This window comes from Scyliorhinus torazame, chromosome 5 (genome assembly GCF_047496885.1).
Source record: "Scyliorhinus torazame isolate Kashiwa2021f chromosome 5, sScyTor2.1, whole genome shotgun sequence".
In the NCBI taxonomy this organism is placed as follows: domain Eukaryota; kingdom Metazoa; phylum Chordata; class Chondrichthyes; order Carcharhiniformes; family Scyliorhinidae; genus Scyliorhinus; species Scyliorhinus torazame.
In genome coordinates this window covers 266,715,337-266,735,838 of record NC_092711.1, presented here as the reverse complement: position 1 = coordinate 266,735,838, position 20,502 = coordinate 266,715,337, and the positions used below count along the sequence as shown (strand labels likewise).

Genomic DNA, 20,502 nt, shown 5'->3' with positions numbered 1-20,502 from the left:
GCAATCACAAGGATACAGTTGCTATGAAAAAAAACAAATGGACGATCTTATGCCCCTTTTGTTTAGAAGCCAGTACCTACCCGGAGTTTGGATGGTGGATGATGGATCTCTTTCTTCCCCATAAGCGTGGACAACTCATGTGCCAGAATTTTCCTGTCATCCAGTAGAGAGTTCAAGTGACGACGCGCCTCCTCCATACTTACAAGAACTTCCAGTTCATTGACCAGCCAACTCTGGGACACAAAGAAAGTATAGGAAAATAGTTCAGGGTGAATATTTTATGCACAAGTCAGACACCGTGCATGATCAAGAAACAATAAGTAGTTAGTAATTATAATACTAGGCAGTGATCCAAAAGTTCTGATAAATTAACCCTAGCTGGTTGCTTCAGTGTTCTTCCCAAGGCGATTCTGGCTATCAGGAGAAGCAAAGGAAATCAGTAGGATATAATGGCAATCGTACTAGACTGGTAATGCCCAGACTACACACACACACACTTGCACATACTATTAATTGGGGCTCGTGTTAGCTCAGTTGGCTGGTTTAGCGACACCACCAGCATGGGTTCAATCCCTGTACTGTCGAAGGTTATCCATGATCTCCAAACCTTGCCAGTGGTGTGGTGACCCTCAGGTTACTCACCAGTCAGCTCTCTCAAAAGGGAAAGCAGCCTATGGTGACTTTCATTTAATTTATTAATTACTGCATAATTAGCAATCAATTAGAAACAGGGGATTGGCTAAATAGTATACATCAGACCTCAATTATAACTCAAGGCTGGGTTATATTCAAATGTTTGAATATTTTATAAAGGTACCAAAATACTGCTAGAAGGCTCTGCCTGTGAGTACAGATGAAATCAGGTACTGTGTGTTAGCTCAGTATTGCTCTGGCCTTGACCATATATTTAAGATAAGACTGGGGAAATCACACAGTTACACACAAAGTTAAATAAGACCAAAAACAACAATAATTCTGTTCAATGTATGCAGGTAGCCAAAATCCAATAACTAGTAAAATTTTAACAGACCTCTCGAGATGTTGTAATGGCAACACCATGGTTAAAAAGTAGATTCCCAGAGACATCTTCTGGCAGTTAATCACATATTGGATGCTCCAAAGGCAGAATTCTAAAAGAATTCCTGTCAAGGAACACAACTTCACTAGCCTGATCAGATTGAAGTTGAGCCGGTCTTAAAAGGATACACTCCGGAGTTCTGTTTTTGCCTTAATTGGTTAAAGTCTTGGTCAGAACCCAAGCATGCTCTTCCATCAACATTCCTAATTATAGCCTTGCCCACCAACAGATAGATCCACCAATAGATGGTGCACAGTGCTATAGTCAGAAGAGTCTCCAGATTTGACCACAAACCCCTTGATGTCTCATAGCATCAGATCGGTCATGGAAAGAAACCATCTGCTTCTGCCTACCATCTTCTGTCAGCTGATGAATCAGTACTCCACTGGATAGGTCCTACAGGAGGGTGGCAAGAAAGCAGATTGCACTCTTAGTCGGGCACTTTAATGTCCTCCACCAAAAGTGGCTTGCTAGCATCATTACTGACTTGATGCCAGAAAAACACATGCCAGATTAGGCCTGCAGCATACGAGAAGAGGAAACGCAACTGGACTTCAGCAATCCAGCTGTTGCAGATGCATCCATCCTTGGCAGTATTGATAAGAATGGCGACCACACAGAAATTGTGAAAATGAAGTCCTGACTGCAATCAAGTGCATGTTGTGTGGCATCATCCTGCCAAATCAGGCTAGAATAGATCTACCACTCAAAACAAAGCATTTATGTGACACCCTCATCCTCAAGAACAGGGAAGTCCAACATGTCAATATAAATGACAAAGATGAAGTGTTTACTATCTTCAGCCAAGTACCAGAAAATGATCCAACTTGCCTTTCAAGGTTCCCATCATCATAGAGGCGTCTTCAGTAAACAGCTGAGGGCACTGGAGGCAGCAAAGATTATGGGCCTCGACAATTCCTCATCTTTAGAAGACTTGTGCTCCAGAACTAGCCACACCTTTAGACTTGGGTTGTTCTAGTACAGTATCAACAGGGAAGTATCAACAGTGCTATCCAGTGGCACTTACTCAGCAACAGCTGGTTCATCAATGCTCAGTTTGGGTTCTATCACAGCTACAAAGATCAGAATGAACAGACCGACAGAAGAGCAGAGTTTGTGAGGCTAGAGTCACTTCCCTCCATATCAGGGCAACATTTGATTGAGAATGGCATCGAGGAGGTCTAGAAAAAAAAACTAGAATCAAGGGAAATCAGGTGGAGACTTCCTCAAGGTGGCGTCCCAAACCCAACTATCGTCACCTGATTCTATGAACTTCCTAAAGGAGGAGAGAGAAGCAGGAAGTTTATTGATGATTGTATAGTGCTCAGTATTATTTACAACTCCTCAGATACAGAACTAGTTTGTGCCTACTTAGGAGCAAGACCTGGACAACGTCCAGGCTCAAAAAGGGGAAATAACATTCACACCACAAAAAACATCTCCAACAAGGAGAAAATTCTAATCATTTTCCATCAACATTCAATTGCAATACCATTGCGGAATTCCACACGGTCAATATCCTAGCAGTTACCATGACGAGAAACTGAACTGGACCAGCCATATTAATACTGTAGGTTGGGAATTTTGCAGTTCTGACTCCCACAAATGTCTCCACGAATACAGCTACAATAACACAAACCACCACCCAGGACAAGATGTCCAGTTGATTGGCCCCTCAGCCACCACTTTCAACATACGGTCTACTGATGCGGAGGATGTGAATGTAACAACAGTATGCATCATGTACAAGATGCACTGCAGCACCTTGCCCAGGCTATTTCATAGTACCTTGCAAACACACAACCTCAAACTCTTAAGGGCAGGTGCATGGGGACACCACCACCTGCAAGCTCCCTTCCAAGCCACTCACCATCCTCACTTGGAACCATACCACCATCATCAGAGTCAAAACCTTGGAACTCTTCCCAGCAGCACCGTGGGAATAGCCACAACACATGGGCAAAGAAGTTAAAGAAGGTGGGCTCATGCCACCTAGGATGTAATAAATGGTGGCCTTGCCAACAGACCGTCAAGAATTTACTGGGGTGGTTCTCTTTTGGGATAAAAAAGACCCAATTTAAAATGCCAATACTAATGAATTGACAATGCTTCATGTGAAGAGGAATATCATACATTGATGCTAAAAATATCCAAGCAGAACAAATATTTGATGTACTTCCAGGAGTGAGGTAGAAACAAAAAATTGCAGCAAGCGGACAACAAAACACTACTCAAAAATATCACAGATCAAGTCTAGGAGCTAAGAATATAGATTGCATGTGAACAGAGACGAAGACAATGATATTCAAAATCAATACATTACAAGAAGCTACAAGAGAAAATCGAAATGGACGTTATCACATTGGGAGTAGAGTTGATTTAAGACAAAATTATAACAAAAAGATGGGAGATGTTATACGGACAAAGTCAGAAAGAGAGAGATAGCCAGAAGTAATGTTGTAATGAAGGAGCAAAGAACACAAGCTTGTAACAAAAAAAAGTGCTACATTCTAATTTCCTGCATGCCTCAGAAATGCAAGCTCTGTGGAAGAGGCTTATGTGGTTCCAATATACAGGTGTCAATACAGATGATCAAGAGATGCTTGAAATTACAAGAGGGAAAAAATGTGACAAGTTAGTACCTTTACCACTTAAGCAGAGCTGAATGCTGCAGAGATCACTGGGAGGACAAAGTGGAGGGCAGCAAGAGCAAGTAGTATGATTAACCTACACCTAGTTGGATTACAAGTGTCAGTGGTTACAGTTGAGCTTCAGTGGACGTGGAAGATGGCATAAGACAGAGTGTCATGTACCATGACAGCAGATTTCCTGATGCGAGATGCTACAGAGACAAAAGTAATCCAGGCACACTTCAAAATGATGAATATTTCAAACGTCGATGGACAACAGTGAAAAGTTAGGTCCAAAGAAAGTGAGTAATGATCACCCAAAACAGAACAGGATAAAAAGCATTATGCAGCGAGACCAGAATTTTAGGCCAAATGTCATTTGTCAACTTTACACCAGATAGACCTTTTCATGAGTATAGGGTTAAAGCAGCATTTCGGAGACCACACCTGGCCAATTGCCTCATCTTTCTGTGAAAAATTACTAGTTCTGACCTCCTCCACCTTTAAAAGCACAAAAACAGGCCATTAAGTCTCATTGGTCCACGCCTACATTTGTGCTTCACACAAGCTGCCTCTCACCCCAGCATTAACATTCTATTCCTACCTTCATCTGGCTCCCCCTTCAATGATTTATGATATTTGTTTCAACTGTCTATCAAAGCAAATCTCAGTTTGACCAATACCTGGGCAGAAGCTTCTCCTCAATTCAGTTCTGACTAATTTTGGTTAGCTACCACAAGTGGAAAGGACTACCATACTAGTGAACAGCGTTCTCTTGTCTAGGTAAAGGGTCACTGTTCAATCTTTCCTGAGGAGAGTCAGGATTGCAAAAATGTCTCCATCTTCTCCGGTGCCCTTCTAGACACCAGAACGATACACAGCAGCCTAATTTTTTTAATGCTAAAATACATATCCAAAATTATACAAAACCTAATTTAATCTAAATTTATCCGAATAAGAATACTAACAATTGTGCTGTTATTTTCCCTAGTTACCTTACGCCTGCCAATATTAAAAACTTAGCTGAGGCAATGTTGCATCAGCAACTGAACTATCCCAGCAATATAAAATTTATTCTCAATAATCTTTCATTACAGCCATTACATTTCTGCAACTTTTTTGTTTTATATAAATTTAGAGTACCCAACTCTTTTTTTCCCCCAATTAAGGGGCAATTGTTAAGCATGGCCAACTCACCTACCCTGCACATCTTTTTGGGTTGTGGAGGGTGAGACCCACACACACAGGGCGAATGTCCACACGAACAATCCGGGGCCAGAATTGAACCCCGTCCTTGGTACCCTGAGGCAGCAGTGCTACTGCACCGCGCCAGGGTCCCGAGTTCAATTCCCAGCTGTCCGTGCAGAGTCTGCATGTTCTCCCCGTGTCTGCGTGGGTTTCTTCCAGGTGCTCCAGTTTCCTCCCATAAGTCCCAAAAGATGTGCCTGTTAGGCGAATTGGACATTCGGAATTCTCCTCCAGTGTACCATTGCTCAAGTGGGGAGACTAGGGGATTTTCACAGTAACTTCATTGCCGTGTTAATGTAAGCCTACTTGTGACTATTATTAACCACTGCGCCACCATGCTGCCCCTCTTATTTACATTTAATTCCTGAAGAAATATCCAACTTGATTAGACTTGGAACGTATTCAACAAGGTCATTATTCTACGAAATAATCACTGCTATAATGACATGCCGCCCCAGGCCAGAGGCAACAGAACAGAAAACATGCCAACTGCAAAACAAACAAATGTGACGCTGAGCTGCAGCATAGGCAGAGGGCTTACTAATGAAAAGCAAGAACAAGGACAGGTTTCAAATGCATGTCCTTAAATGTTTTAACCATATGAAAACAATGAAGTTTATGAGGAATGGACAACATAGCTCATCAAGCTTACTCGCCAGTCAATACAATCATGGCTAATCTTCGGTTCAATTCCATTTTCTCACAATGTTCTTCACGTCCAGAGTCCATGACACACAAAACAAAAAATTCAATTTCAGCCAATATCCACAACACTTCATGGCAGAGAATTGCAAAAATATTCCATTCCTCCCAGTGAAGAAATTTCTCTTCATCTCAATCCAAAATGACCAATACCTTATCCTAAAACGGTGCCTTGTATTCTAGATTCTCAAGCCAATGGAAACAACTTTGCTGACTACACAGTCAAGGCCCTTCAGAATCTTGTATATTTCAATGAGATCACTGTAGCAGGGGTTAATGCAACGAGATGCCAGAGACAAAGAGCAAGTTGTGGACAGAGATCGGTGTAGAAGCAAGCATGCAGTTAGCTCATAAAAACTTATGTACACCAAGCTATGTATCAATGAACACAATGCACAGCCATACAAAACTCTGAACTTGCAATCTTCTGAACTCCAGAGAATATATACTCTTTGCTGTACCTCCACCCCAATGCAACTACACCCTTTCTTGAACAGGGAAATAAAACTGGTCATTATTCCCAAGGTTCTTTATAATTGTAGCAAAAATTTCCTTATTCTTGTAGGGCCCTGCAATAAAAGCAACGTGCAATTTGCTTTCCTAATTTCTTGTTGCAAGCGTCTGCAAAACCTTGCGTGCCATGTACAAGAACACGCACATTCCTTTGAACAACATTTACAGGTGTGGGGGGTGACATTGCCCATTGGTGGGTGTGTCACTTAAAGATCAGGACATACTTCAAAATGGCCACCCAAACTCAAGAGTTCAGCTCCGCAGTGTAAAAAAAAATTCTAAGTGCGTCCTCAACCAGGGAGAAACTCCCCAGGGCCCAAAAAAGTGATTGTCACTGAATAGCACTGGGGAACTCGCCGGCAGGAAACTCCCTGAAAAACCTGCCACAAATGAACTTTTTGGGGAGAATCAGGCCCTCTTGTCTCTTTGACCAAGATTGTAAATAGCTGAGGCTCCAGCACTGACCCTTGCAGCACTCAGCCAGTCACAGCCCATCAGTTCCAATAATAATCTTTATGTCACAAGTAGGCTTACATTAACACTGCAATGAAGCTATTGTGAAAAGCCCTGAGTCACCACATTCTGGCACCTGTTCGGGTACACGGAGGGAAAATTCAAATGTCCAAATTACCTAACAGCACTTCTTTCGGGACTTGTGGGAGGAAACTGGAGTAGCCGGAGGATGTCCAAGCAGACATGGGGAGTGTTGTGTTATGCTGCTTCGTATAGCACAAGCTGCTTCCTTGATGTATGCTTTGACAAAGGAAGCTCCAGACTATGAAAGGAGTTCAACTTGTTTATTGAACTATTAACAGTTCTTAAATGCACTCAATTTTCTGCTAATCTAGCTGTAGCAACTCAGTCTATGCTTACCAGCCTGCTCTAAGCGACATGCTGGGTGTGATGCTGTTGATCAACTCTGATGTACTGGACTCCCAGTTGCAGCTATGCGGAGCCAAGTCGCACATTCGGCGGCTCCCGAAAAAACAGACTTTTGGGCTCTTTTCAGGGACCCCAACGGCACTTTTCGACATCTCCCGGTGTGGGAAGGAGATTACAACAATTCCCCGATAGTATATGGCTTTTACCAGGAGTGGGGCGACTAAAAAGGTGGTGGTGGACCCGAAGAAGGTGCGAGGGCAGAAGAACAAAATGGCAGCGGGCGGAGACCAGGCAGCACGGATGCAGTGGGTGCAGGAGCAACAGGGAGGGTATCCAGCGCTGCTTCAGAGAGATTAAAGCGGACCTGCATGAGCCGATGAAGGCTTCTATCGATAAGCTGCTGGAGACACAGACGGCCCAGGGGGTGGCGATCCGCGAGGCCCGACAAAAGATCTCCGATAAAGCAGGATGAGATCTTAGGCCTGGCGGTAAAGGTGGAGGCACACCACAAGAAATGGCAGGAGCAGTTAGAGGAGATGGAGAATCGGTTGAGGCGGAAGAATCTGCAGATTCTGGGCATCTCGGAGGGGCCGGACATGGGGGCCTGTGGTCACCATGTTGAACTCGCTGATGGGAGCGGGGTCCTTCCAGGGGCCCCTAGAGTGCTGGCGAGGAGGCCCACAGCTAACGAGCCTCCACGGGCGGTGCTGGTGCGGTTTCATTGGTTTGCTGATCGGGAGTGTGTGCTCAGGTGGGCCAAGGAGAGGAGCAGCAGGTGGGAGAAAGCGGAGGTTCAAATATACCAGGACTGGAGTGCGGAGGTGACGAAGAGGGGGGCCGGGTACAATCGAGCGAAGGCGGTGCTGTACAGGAAGGGGGTGAAGTTTGACATGTTGCAGCCGGCGCGACTGTGGGTCACCTACAAGGACCAGCACCATTATTTTGAGTCTCCGGAGGAGGCGTGGGCCTTTGTTCAGGCCGAGAAGTTGGACATAGATTGAGGGTCGGGATGGGGGTTTGGGGACTGCGGTTGATGTTACTTTTTGAGAGGGGGGGGGGGGGGGGGGGGGGGGTGTCCCTTTGCTCTTGGTTTCTTTTTCTTTGTGTTTTTCTCTTTCTGGTCGGTGAGGGTGGTTGGGCAGGTCGGGGGTCTCTTGGAGGGTGGTAAGCAAATGGAACAGGTGTGGATGGCCGGCGGTGAGATGGGGCCCCGCAGGGGAGGGGGAGGCCCGAGTTGGGGGTGAGGGGAATGGGCCGGTAAAAGGAGCTGTATCAGAGGTGGCGGGGCCGGGTAGGTGGAAAGCACGGGTGTTTTCCCGCGCTGAAGACTGGAGGGGGCGGGGAAGAGGGGTGTTTCCCACGCTTTGGACAGAAGGGGAGGGGGAGAGCCTGTGGATGGGGAACGGAAGAGGAGGGTGTGTCACACAATGGGAGGAGTCGTCGAAGGAGAGGCAGGAGTGGCCGGGGTCAGCTGACTTGCGGAATTGCAATGGGGACAGTAAAACAGCTAGGATGGGTCCTAGCCAGGGGGGGGGGGGGGGGGGGGGAAAGAATAGAGTTGCTGCTGCTGCTAAGGTCAAGGAGGAGCTGGAGCGAGTGGGGGTCTGCCGCCGTGGGGAACGGGCCGGGTGTGAGGTGCGGGCGCGTGGCTGGCCGAGGAGGGGTTATGGCTAGTCGGCGGGGGAGGGGGGGGGTGCGGATAGCCCCCTGATCCGGCTGATAACCTGGAATGTAAGGGGACTGAATGGGCCGGTCAAGTGGCCCCGCGTGTTCGCGCACCTGAAGGCGGTGGTGGTTATGCTCCAGGAGACACACCTGAAGGTGGCAGACCAGGTAAGATTGAGGAAAGGGTGGGCAGGTCAGGTGTTTCATTCGGGGCTGGATGCCAAAAATAGAGGGGTGGCGATCATGGTGGGAAAGAAGGGGTCATTCGAGGCGTCGAGCATTGCGGCAGACAATGGCGGTAGGTACGTAATGGTAAGGGGTAAGCTGCAGTGAGAGAGGGTGGTACCGGTCAATGTGTATGCCCCGAATTGGGACGATGCAGGTTTTATGCGGCGCATGTTGGGTCGGATCCCAGACTTGGAAGTGGGGGGCCTGATAATGGGGGGAGACTTTAACACGGCGCTGGGATCGCTCCAGGTCCAGGACGGGTAGGAAGCCGGCGGCGGCTAGAGTTCTGAAGGGGTTTATGGACCAGATGGGAGGGGTGGACCCTTGGAGATTTGCAAGGCCGGGGGCTAGGGAATTTTCATTCTTCTCGCACGTTCAGAAGGCCTATTCCCGGATCGAATTTTTTTTATTTTGAGCAGGGCGCTGATAGAGAGAGTAGATGATACAGAGTATTCGGCGATAGCCATTTCGGACCACGCCCTGCATTGGATGGACCTAGAGCTGGGGGAGGAGGGGGACCAGCGCCCGTTGTGGCTCTTGGAGGCAAGGCAGTTGGCAGACAAGGAGGCGAGCAAGCGGGTCCGAGGAAGTATAGAGAGGTATCTGGAGGCCAACGATAACGGGGAGGTCCGAGTGGGGATGGTATGGGAGGCGCTGAAGGTGGTGGTTAGGGGAGAGCTGATCTCCTTGAGGGCCCACAAGGAGGAGGAGAGGAGGGAGCAAGGAGAAGGGGAGAGGCTTGTGGGGGAGATGGGGAGGGTAGACAGGAGTATGCGGAGGTGCCCGAGGAAGGATTATTGAGGAAGAGGCGCAGCCTCCAGGCTGAATTTGACCTGGTGACCACCAAGAAGGCGGAGGTGCAGTGGAGGAAGGTCCAGGGGGCAATTTACAAGTATGGGGAAAAGGCAAGCTGGATGCTGGCGCATCAGCTTCGGAAGTGGGACACAGCTAGGGAGATCAGGGAAGTTAAGGACAGGGGAGGGAGTGTGGTGTCAAGTGGGGTTGGCATCAATGGTGTCTTCAGGGACTTTTGAGGAATTGTATCGGTCCGAGCCCCCACGGGAGGGAGGGAGGGACGGGCTGCCTTCTGGACCAACTGAGGTTTCCGAAGGTGGAGGAGGGACTGGTGGCGGGAGTGGGGGCCCTGACTGGGCTGGAGGAGCTGACCAAAGGGATAGGAAGCATGTAGGTGGGGAAGGCACCAGGGGCTGGACGGTTTGCCGGGCGAATTCTATAAAAACTATATGGACCTGTTGGGCCCGTTGCTAGTTAGGACCTTCAATGAGGCAAGGGAGTGGGGGGCTTTGCCCCTGACGATGTCCCGGGCACTTACCTCCTTGATCCTGAAGCGGGACAAGGATCCCGTGCAGTGTGGGTCTTACAGACCAATTTTGTTGCTAAATGTAGATGCCAAGGTGATGGCGAAGGTCTTAGCCACGAGGATTGAAGATTGTGCCGCAGGTCATCCACAAAGACCAGACGGGGTTTGTGAAGGGGAGGCAGTTGAACATGAATGTGCGGAGGCTTTTGAACGTTATGATGTCGGTGAGGGAGGGGGAGGCGGAGATAGTGGTGGCAATGGACGCTAAGAAAGCCTTCGAGAGGGTAGAGTGGGGGCTTAATTTCACAAGGCTGGTGGAGCAAATGGAGTTCAAGAGGTGGGACGCATTGCCGCTGTCCTTGGCGGGCAGGGTGCAGTCAGTCAAAATAACGGTGCTCCCAAGGCTTTTGTTCCTGTTCCAGTGTTTATCCCGAAGGCCTTCTTTAGGCGGGTCAATAGTATAATGGGGTTTGTGTGGGCGCGAGGGACTCCGAGGGAGAGAAGGGTGTTCCTGGAGCGGAGTAGAGATAGGGGGGCTGGTACTGCCCAACCGGTGGGTACTACTGGGCCACCAATGCGATGATGGTGTGCAAGTGGGTGATGGAGGGGGAGGGCGCTGCATGGAAGAGGCTGGAGACGGCGTCTTGTGTGGGTACGAGTCTGGGGCTGCTGGCAACAGCGCCGCTGCCGTTCCCTCCAAGGAGGTATACCACGAGCCCGGTGGTGGCGGCTGCCCTCAATCTGGGGGCAGTGGAGGCGGCACGGGGGGGGGGGGCCAGATGTGTACCCCAATACAGGGGAACCACCGGTTCGTCCCAGGGAGAACAGATGGAGGGTTTTCGGGGTGGCACAGGGCAGGGATACGACGGTTGGGGGACCTGTTTGGGGATGTGAAGTTCGCGAGCTTGGGTGAGCTGGAGGAGAAGTATTGGCTCCCCCCCGGGGAACACCTTCAGGTAAGGGTGTTTGCCAGGCGGCAGGTGGTGGAATTCCCACGGCTGCTGCCACACACAGTACAGGACAGTGTGCTCCGGGGGGGGGGGGGGAAGAGAAAGAGATATTGGAAACTTACCAGGTGATGAAGGAGGAGGAGGCCTCGGTGGTGGAGGTGAAAGGTAAGTGGGAGGAGGAGTTGGGAGAGGGGATTGAGGAAGGGACGTGGGCAGTTGCCCTAGGGAGGGTGAACTCTTTCTCTTTGTGCGCGAGGCTCAGCCTCATACAGTTTAAGGTGCTGCACAGGGCACACATGACCAGGACAAGGATGAGCCAGTTCTTTGGGGGAAGAGGACAGGTGTGTTAGGTGCTCAGGGAGCCCAGCAAAATCACACCCATATGTTCTGGGCGTGCCCAACACTGGAGGAATTTTGGAAGGGCGTAGCGAGGACGGTGTCAAGGGTGGTAGGATCCAGGGTCAAACCGGGCTGGGGGCTTGCAATATTTGGGGTCGCAGAGGAGCCGGGAGTGCAGGAGGTGAAAGAGGCCGGTATTCTGGCTTTTGCGTCCCTGGTAGCCCGGCGAAGGATTCTTCTTCAGTGGAAGGATGCGAGGCCCCCAAGCGTGGAATCCTGGATCAACGATATGGCAGGATTTATTAAGTTGGAGGGGCCGAAATTCGCCTAGAGAGGGTCGGTACAAGGGTTCTTTAGGCGGTGGCAACCGTTCTTAGACTTCCTGGCAGAACAGTAGACATTGGTCAATGGCAGCAGCAACTCGGGGGGGGGGGGGGGTTACTCTGGAGGGTCTGACGGGGTGTATATACCGGTTGTGTTAAGTCGGGGTGTTAATGCTAATTTATTATTTATGTACAGGGGGCGGGGGGTATGGAGGGTTGCTTTTCTAGACTGTTTTGTACTTACCTTTTGGGTTCCCTTTTCTTATTGATATTTTATGAAAACTTGAATAAAACTTTTTATTTTTTTAAACCCTGATGTACTCTCTAGATGTCAGTCTGTGGAAAGGGGCAGAGCATATGTGCCCTGTCCTTTTATATGGGTTGTGAAGTGCCCCCTTGTGGTAATGCCACCTCTGGGTGTCCTGATTACCCATTGGCTGTATGTCTGCATGTCATGACATCTGTTGCTCCCTCTAGTGGTTACTTAGTTGTAGTGTATTTACATTAACCCCTTGTGTATATACAATGATGCATAACACCACAGGGAGAACGTGCATACTCAGCACAGACAGTGACCCAAGCCAGGAAACAAACCTGGAACCCTGGCACGGTGAAGCAACAGTGCTAACCACTGTGCTACAATGCTGTCCACATTTTCCCTACTCTTTGGTTCCTGCCAGCTACCAATCCTCTATCTATGGAAATCCATGAAGCCTTATTTTGCATAATAACTTGGGTGTATCACAATGTCTTTTGAAGGGTCGCGCAGTGGTTAGCACTGCTGCCTCACAGCACTAAGGATCAAGGTTCTATCCTGGCCCTGGGTTACTGTTTGCACATTCTCCCCTTGTCTGTGTGGGTCTCACCCCCACAACCCAAAGAGGTGCAGGGTAGGTGAATTGGCCATGCTAAATTGCCCTTTAATTGGAAAAATAAGAATTGGAGACTCTTAATGCCTTTCGAAAATCCAAGTCTACTGGTTCCACTCTCCCCTACTTAATTAGATCTTCAAAAAAACAAATACAACAATCAAACACTATTCCTCTTTCATACGATCATCATAAAGAATAGTATGATCAGACAAAGTGCATCGTTAATACTGCCTTAAACAGCACTATCCAACACTGCAGTCTGTCTAATTGGCCTCTCCATTTCCTCTTCTTCCTTTCTGGAATAATAGTGTTACAGTTACCAACTGTTAATCAATCTGCTGGCATCATTCATGAATTGGGGGAAAATCCATCTCAGTAGGCATCACTTTTATATGTAGGCCATCAGATTCTAGGGATTTAAGTCCCTTGGTTTTTTCCTCAACTGATAACTCACTTTTGAGCCCTAGATTACCTATTTCTCAGATGTAACTGGTCTTCTATTGTGAAGACAAGCACAAATTAAAATAATTCCTCATTCTCCTTGATAATTTCTCCCAGGGACCAACATTTACATCAGCTTTTTGGTGGTCTTTGCTATTTCTAAAATACTAAAATCCACAAGCAGGCTTTGCAACATTAGCATTATAATCATTGTACCTGTACTCTAGCAGCAGTTCCTTCCATTCCTCTATTTGAATCCTTGCGTTTTTCAGCAGCATCCTTCTGTTTCTGAAGTGCATCACGCAAGCGCTTGTTAGCAGCAGCTGCCTGGGGGAAAGAGAGAGGGAAGCAATAGCAACAGATTTCAGAGGAATAAATAATAATCTTCATTTGTCTTAAGTAGGCTTGCAATAACACTGCAATGAAGTTACTGTGAAAATTCCCTAGTCGCCACACTGTACCTGTTCGGGTACACAGAGGGCGAATTCAGAATGTCCAATTCACCCAACAAGCATGCCTTTCAGGACTTGTGGGAGGAAACTGGAGCGCCCGGAGGAAACCCACGCAGACATGAGGAGAATGTGCAAACTCCGCAGACAGTGGCCCAAGTGAGGAATCGAAACTGGGACTCATGATGTGAAGCAACAGTGCTAACCACTGTGCTAAATGTAAAAATGGTGTCATCAGCATTTGGGAATCTTTAAGATTTCCTCGCACCAAATCCATTTGCTCCCCCGCAAAGCAGCAAGAAAAAGCAGCTAAAAAAAAAAAAAGCAACTTGTACTTATTTTTGTACCATGTCAAGCAATTTCTCCCAGAACTTTGATCAGAGCACTTTTTGAAAAAAGGAATTAATGCTGAATTTAAGAGGATGACATTATAATTCCTTTGCTCCTACACAGTAGGTGTCCCGTCCCCCCACCACCTTAGAGTCAAACATTGGATGGGTGAGGGAAGTTCTTAGCAAGGCTCCATTGCTGTCACAGACCGAGTGACCCCAAAATCATGTCTGTGGAGTTGTGATCCACAGTTTGGGAAGCCCTACCCTCGAGACAGAATAGTAACTATAAGAATCTCCATTTCATGTAATTTTATGATTAATTACAAGTTACAATGCCAGCACAGGCACCATTGCCTTGTTCTGTGCTGTAAAACTCAGACTATGTAGCTGTTGCCCCTGGGGGCAGTGTCTAGGATCAGAGTGCATAATAAAAAGTGTAAGAGGTCACCCATTTGAGATTGAAAGGAGGAGGAATTTCTTCCAGAGGGTAGTGAATCTGTGGAGTTGTTTACCAGAGGGCTGCGGAGGCAGATTTATTAAGCATGCTCAAGATAGAGACACAGGATTTTTAAATCAGTAAGTGAATCATGGCTCTTGGGGATAATGTGGGAAAGTAGAGTTGATCTCATTGAATAGCAGAGCAAACTAGATGGGCCGAATGACATGCCTCTGTTCCTACATCTTATGGCCTTAGGGCTCTGGAGATTTTAGGAAAGTAGCCCAAGAAAAACCTGGATACAAATCTTATTTCATAAAGTGTAATGAATGTGAAAACAAACCATCTGTAGTGATCACCAGAGGATGCAACAGAGAAGAGAGATGAAGGGGCAACAAAAGAAACTTGTATGTTCTCTGGCCATTTCAAAATTCTTTACAGCAAGGATCACTAATGACATGTAGTTGTATGCTCCGTTGGTTAAGTGCAGCAGGCAATTAAACAGCAAGTGACCAGCTGAACGTCTCTTAATGCTGGTCAGAACAGCAGGACCCACCTCTCCCTCTTCATTGAATCCCTGAACAGGGAGCATAAACGTTCAATAATTGTCTCAGCCGAAGAAATACAACACTCCTACGTCACAGTCCTGGAGTGGGGCATAAACCACAACAGCAAACTCTTAAACTACCTGACCAAATGAAAATCATGAATTTTAAAAGATGGAGTAATACATCAATACTACATTCGGTAATCTCTCCTTCCTTCCCTGTATGCGTGATCTGTAAAGCATGCAAGAAACAATATTTTTTCACTGTACACTAATACATGTGACCATAATAAATCAAATACTGTCTGTTTCTATACTAAAGAGAATTTGGATCTTTGCTTGCTTCCGCCTCATTTTTACAACCAATGGGGCAGCAGGGTGGCGCAGTGGGTTGGCCCTTCTGCCTCATGGCACCAAGATCCCAGGTTCGATCCCAGCTCTGGGTCACTGTCCGTGTGGAATTTGTACATTCTCCCAGTGTTTGCGTGGGTTTTGCCCCCACAACCCAAAAGATGTGCAGGGTAGGTGGATTGGCCACGCTAAATTGCCCCCTAAATTGGAAAAAATGAATTGGGTATAAATTTAATATAATCTTTTTTTACAACTAACTGATCAACCTCACCTCTTCAGTCTTGCGCCTCAATACATTGGCTTGCTGTTTATAGCTTCGTTCTAGTTTCAGTAGCTCATACTGTCTTTTGCGGTCCTAAGAAAAAAAATGGTTAATAGATTATTCAGAGTGGCATCCATGTTAAATTCACTGATCCTAGATGGAAATAAAGCTATTATGGTGGAAATGGTTGGAGACTGGTACACTTGAATTATTCCCCCATTCATAAAGTAAAAAGTCAGGAAAATATTTTTATATTGCTAGAGACTTTACAAATTTGTAAAACAGACAAAATTAGCAAGATTAAAATGGGTCTCTTAGAGACAGAGAAAAAAGTATTTTTTTTTAAAAATTTGATCAAAGTACTGGTGTCCACCTTCGTAAGTGGGGACAAAAGTGCATAATAGAAATAGAGGGAACCAACAAAATTATGACTGTTAGAAGTATTGAATGCTTAAGAAATTAATGGGGCTAAAACTGTCAAACTGAATGGATTACCATTCACCGTCAAATTCCCTTGACTGGATTACCACTCACCCTAGGATTTTAAAATGCATGGCTACAGGGATAATGGATACACTGGTTTTGATCTTCCAGAATGATGCCTGCGGATTAGAAAGTAGCAAATGTAATCTTATCAAGAAGGCAAATAGAGACCAAATCGGCCAGATGGGCTGATATCAGTATTATGGAAGATGCTAAAATCTGATGTGGCAGAACAAGTTATTTTCAGCTCTGCAGTTTGCACCGAGTGGAGTACTGCAAGTATCAGTGCTTGGGCCTCAGCTACTTAGAATTAGAAGATCAGTGAATCAGACCAATATTTTTGTTTTTTTTGTAAACCTGGATACATTACAAAGTAGGAAATTAAGTTGGGGGGGGGGGGGGGGGGGTGTTCTGGAAAAGGTGTGCTCCGAGGGTCAGTGCAGACTAGTTGGTCCACATGGCCTCGTCCTGCACTGTAGGGTTTCTATGGAAGTTACAGAATATATGTGCTGGTGCAGCAAAAAAAAAAAAAAAAAAAAAAAAAAAAAAAAAAAAAATTTTAATTTAAAATTTAAATTAAAATTTAAAAAAAATGGTGTCAGCCTTTTTTGCAAAGAGGTTGGAATATAAAAGAATAAGGAAGCTTTGTTGCAATTCTGTAGGATGTTGGTGACACTGCAAATACTATGTATGGTTTTGGTAACTTGCCTTCACCAGATTGATGATTCCTGAATAGGATCTACACTTCTCAGCATTTTAGAAAATGAGGTGTGATCAAATTGAAACAAGGCATAAGTCACGGAGAAGCTTTTTCACTTATATATATGGAATTCTCTATCTTCGATGGCTAAGTAGATTTAAGACTGAAATTAATAGGTTTTGGGGCACAGGGGGAAAATCAAGTGACATGCAATGGGAAGTAGGTTGATGCAAAAGTTCAGTTACTACCTTAATGGAATGGAACAACAGATCAGTCAGTGGATCATGGAAGAATTACTTCTACTCACATGTTCTTATTATAATGTTGACTCAGCTTCACACCAATGTTGTGCCCAGGACTAGTCTGCACGGTGATAATAACCGAATACTTTTGCATCAACCTACTTCCCACCGCATACACTTGATTTTTCCCATGTGCCCCCAAACCTATTAATTTCAGTCTTAAATCTACTTAGCCATCTAAGATAGAGAATTCCATACATGTGAAAAAGCTTCTCTATGACTTATGACGTGTTTCAATTTGATCACCCCTCATTTTCTAAAATGCTGAGAAGTGTACACATGAATAGAATTTTGTTTTTAGCAAGAAAATCCCAAATGTTCATTTTAACTAAACTCTAGATATTATAAACAACAGCCTCACTTTTTCCTTAAGTTGCAGAACTTCCTTGTCTTTTTCTGCTTTCCACTTACGAGACTTCTCAGCTTCCTCTCTCATTTGTCGCATCAACTGAACCCGCTGATACTTCAGTGCCTGCAAGAGAAAAAAGCCAGTGTAGGTTACATCCTTCAAAAAGATGCTTTGAAGAATTAAAGAACATGTGCAAATTGGACCAGTATAGACGAGATTGTCAAGGTTTGGTTTACATTAGAAATTTGGCAAATTGTCAACATAGGCAAATGAAAGTAAAAATGCGGTCTATTGAAACTGCATGCACACAAGGTACTGTACCTGAATTTCTTGATTCAATTTACCAACAGTCCCTTCAGTCTTCTCTTTGAATTTCAACATTTTTGACTGCTCCAGCAGCTTCTTTTTAAGATTGGTCAATTCAGCTTCCAACTCCTGCAGACGCTTCCGTCGGCGTTCACTAACCCTGTGAATATTAAAGTCCTTAAATTTACTGCCTTCAGTTAATGGATTCAGGATGCACAGTCATTTGCTCTCAAAAGTAGCTCATATTCAAATACCAGTCTGAAGCATAACCTTTTGTCCCCTTTGAGCAATAAATATTTATTTACAGCAGTACCTTTCTCTCCCGACACTTGGTGGAAACTGCTATTTCATCTGCAAATAAAACTATGACAAATTACCACAGGCTGAATAATTCTTCAAATGAACACCGCCTATACTACATTGCAACTCGGGTTCAAATTTGAATGTAAAAAAAATCTAGAATGACAGTCTAATGATGATCATGAAACCATTATAGATTTATCATTAAAACCCACCTGGTTTAGGGCAGGAAACCTGTCAGCCTTCGTGTAATGCCCAATCTACAGCAATGTGGTTGAGTCTTAATGCCCTCAAAATAGCCTAGCAAACCTTGTAGCCTACCCACTACAAAGTTTACAAAAAGGAATGAAACCAGATGGACCTAGGCAGCAGAAACAACATGCAGCTCTGTTGAGCCTGCAAAGTCCTCCTGGTCAGGCAGCACGGGAGCATAGTGGTTAGCACAATTGGTTCACAGCTCCAGGGTCCTAGGTTCGATTCCCGGCTTGGGTCACTGTCTGTGCAGAGTCTGCACATTCTTCCCGTGTGTGGGTTTCCTCCGGGTGCTCCGGTTTCCTCCCAGTCCAAAGATGTGCAGGTTAGGTGGACTGGCCATGTTAAATTGCCCTTAAAAAAAAAAGTGTCCCCAAAATTGCCTTTAGTGTTGGGTAAGGTTACTGGGTTATGGGGATAGTGGAGGTGTGGGCTTGTGTAGGGTACTCTTTCAAAGAGCCGGTGCAGACTCGATGGGCCGAATGGCCTCCTTCTGCACTGTAAATTCTATGATTCCAATATCTGGGGGGGCTTGTGCCAAAATTAAAGAGCTTGCACACAAACTAGTCAAGCAACCACCCAACAAAGTAGTCATACCTTACAGACAAGGTCGCAGGCACCACCATCACCTCGCTGTCCCATCAGCAGGGTGGACGTAGCAGGAGGTTGTATGTAGTCAGAAGGGAGTGGTGATGGAGTCTTCACACAGACTCGGACCAGAGAGTCTCAAGGCACCAGGTCAAACAAAGTTCTTGCTGATTACCACACACCATCAGCAGATGAATCGGTATTCCATGTTGAATACTATTTGGAGGCACAGAATATACTCTTGGGGGGGGGGGGGGGGGGGGGGGACGACACTGCAAGACTTGGACAGGTGGTGACAGAAAAGACACCTTTTTAAAAATTAATTTTGTTTTTAAAAACAGAGGTGGGCTTACTGACCAGGCCAGCATTTGTTGCCCATTCCCAATTGCCCTCGAGAAGGTGGTGATAGTGAGCTGCTACTTTAACTGCAATAGTCCATGTGGTGCAGATTGTGCTATTAGGGAGGGAGTTCCAGGATTATGACCCAGCAACAGTGAAGGAACGGCAACATATTTCCAAGTCAGAATAGTGAGTGACTTGGGAGGGGAACCCCCTGGTGGTGTTCCCAGGTATCTGCTGCCCTGGTCCTTCTACATGGTAGTTATGGTGGTCTGGAAGGTGCTGCCCAAGGAGCCTTGGCGAGTTCCTGCAGTGCATCTTGTAGGTGGTACACACTGTTGCTACCGTGCTTTGGCGGTGGAGGGATGAATGCTTGTGGAAGGGGTGCCAAATCAAGTGAGCTACTTTGTCCTATAGTGTCGAGCTTCTCGTGTTGTTGGAGCTGCACTCATCCAGGCAAGTGGGGAGTATTCCATCACACACCTGACACGTGCCAGGATTCCTAGCCTCTGACCTGCCATTGTAGCCAAAGTACTTATATGGCTAGTCCAATTCAGTTTGTGGTCAATGGTAATCCCCAGGGGTTTCACTGATCTTACTGCCATTAAGTGTCAGGGGGTGATGTAAACGACCTACGACCAGCAGGTAGCAGTATAAATCTACCATACGACTCGGTATCAGGAGGAGTTGGGAGATAGTCGTATTAGTGGATAGTCATTTATCAGTAGTAGTAGTTTGTAATATTTTAGTTATTTTTACCACGTATTTATTTTAAAATCAAAAACTAACTATTCAAGAAGTAGACATTCTACTGTGCATCATTCCTACTGGCCAAGCACCAGAATATAACACGTGGCACCCTGCCACTTACACTAACAGGGCACAATATCTTTGATACACCAAAAAAGTAAGGACCTGAAAGAATGTGGCTAATACAGAGCCATTTCACTACTCAAATGTAGACGCAAAGATATGCGGAAGTCCTGTGTGCCAGAGGTGGTTGCAGAGAACCAGTCAGGCTTCCTCAAGGTAAGGCAGTTAACTGCAAACATCAAGCAGCTGTTGAATGGAATAATGACCCCACCTGGGGATAGAACACCAAAAGGTGACAGTCTCCCAGGGCACAGAAAAGGCCTTCGACAGATACCTCGGAGGTACTGCAGTGGTTTGGGCTGGGGACGGGGTTCACCTCGTGGGTGAGCATTCAGACCAATAATGCCAGCTCTGAATATTTAAGCTACTCAGGGGCACAAGGTAGGGATTCCCACAATCCCCACTTCTGTTCACCCTGGCAATTGGACCCAAGGTAATCGC

General features: G+C 46.2%; 1 protein-coding gene across 1 annotated transcript in view; it reads right to left on the bottom strand.

The window, feature by feature from the left end:
* Positions 1 to 20,502, bottom strand: part of kif4 (kinesin family member 4) — a 103,467-nt gene that overhangs the window by 40,330 nt on the left and 42,635 nt on the right. Inside the window, exons 17-21 of the mRNA XM_072505515.1 lie at positions 17,725 to 17,869; positions 17,416 to 17,526; positions 15,579 to 15,662; positions 13,409 to 13,519; positions 81 to 233 (exon numbers count right to left, since the gene is read on the bottom strand). Of these exons, the coding sequence (XP_072361616.1) occupies positions 81 to 233; positions 13,409 to 13,519; positions 15,579 to 15,662; positions 17,416 to 17,526; positions 17,725 to 17,869 (604 nt within the window). The remainder of the gene's footprint in view (positions 1 to 80; positions 234 to 13,408; positions 13,520 to 15,578; positions 15,663 to 17,415; positions 17,527 to 17,724; positions 17,870 to 20,502) is intronic.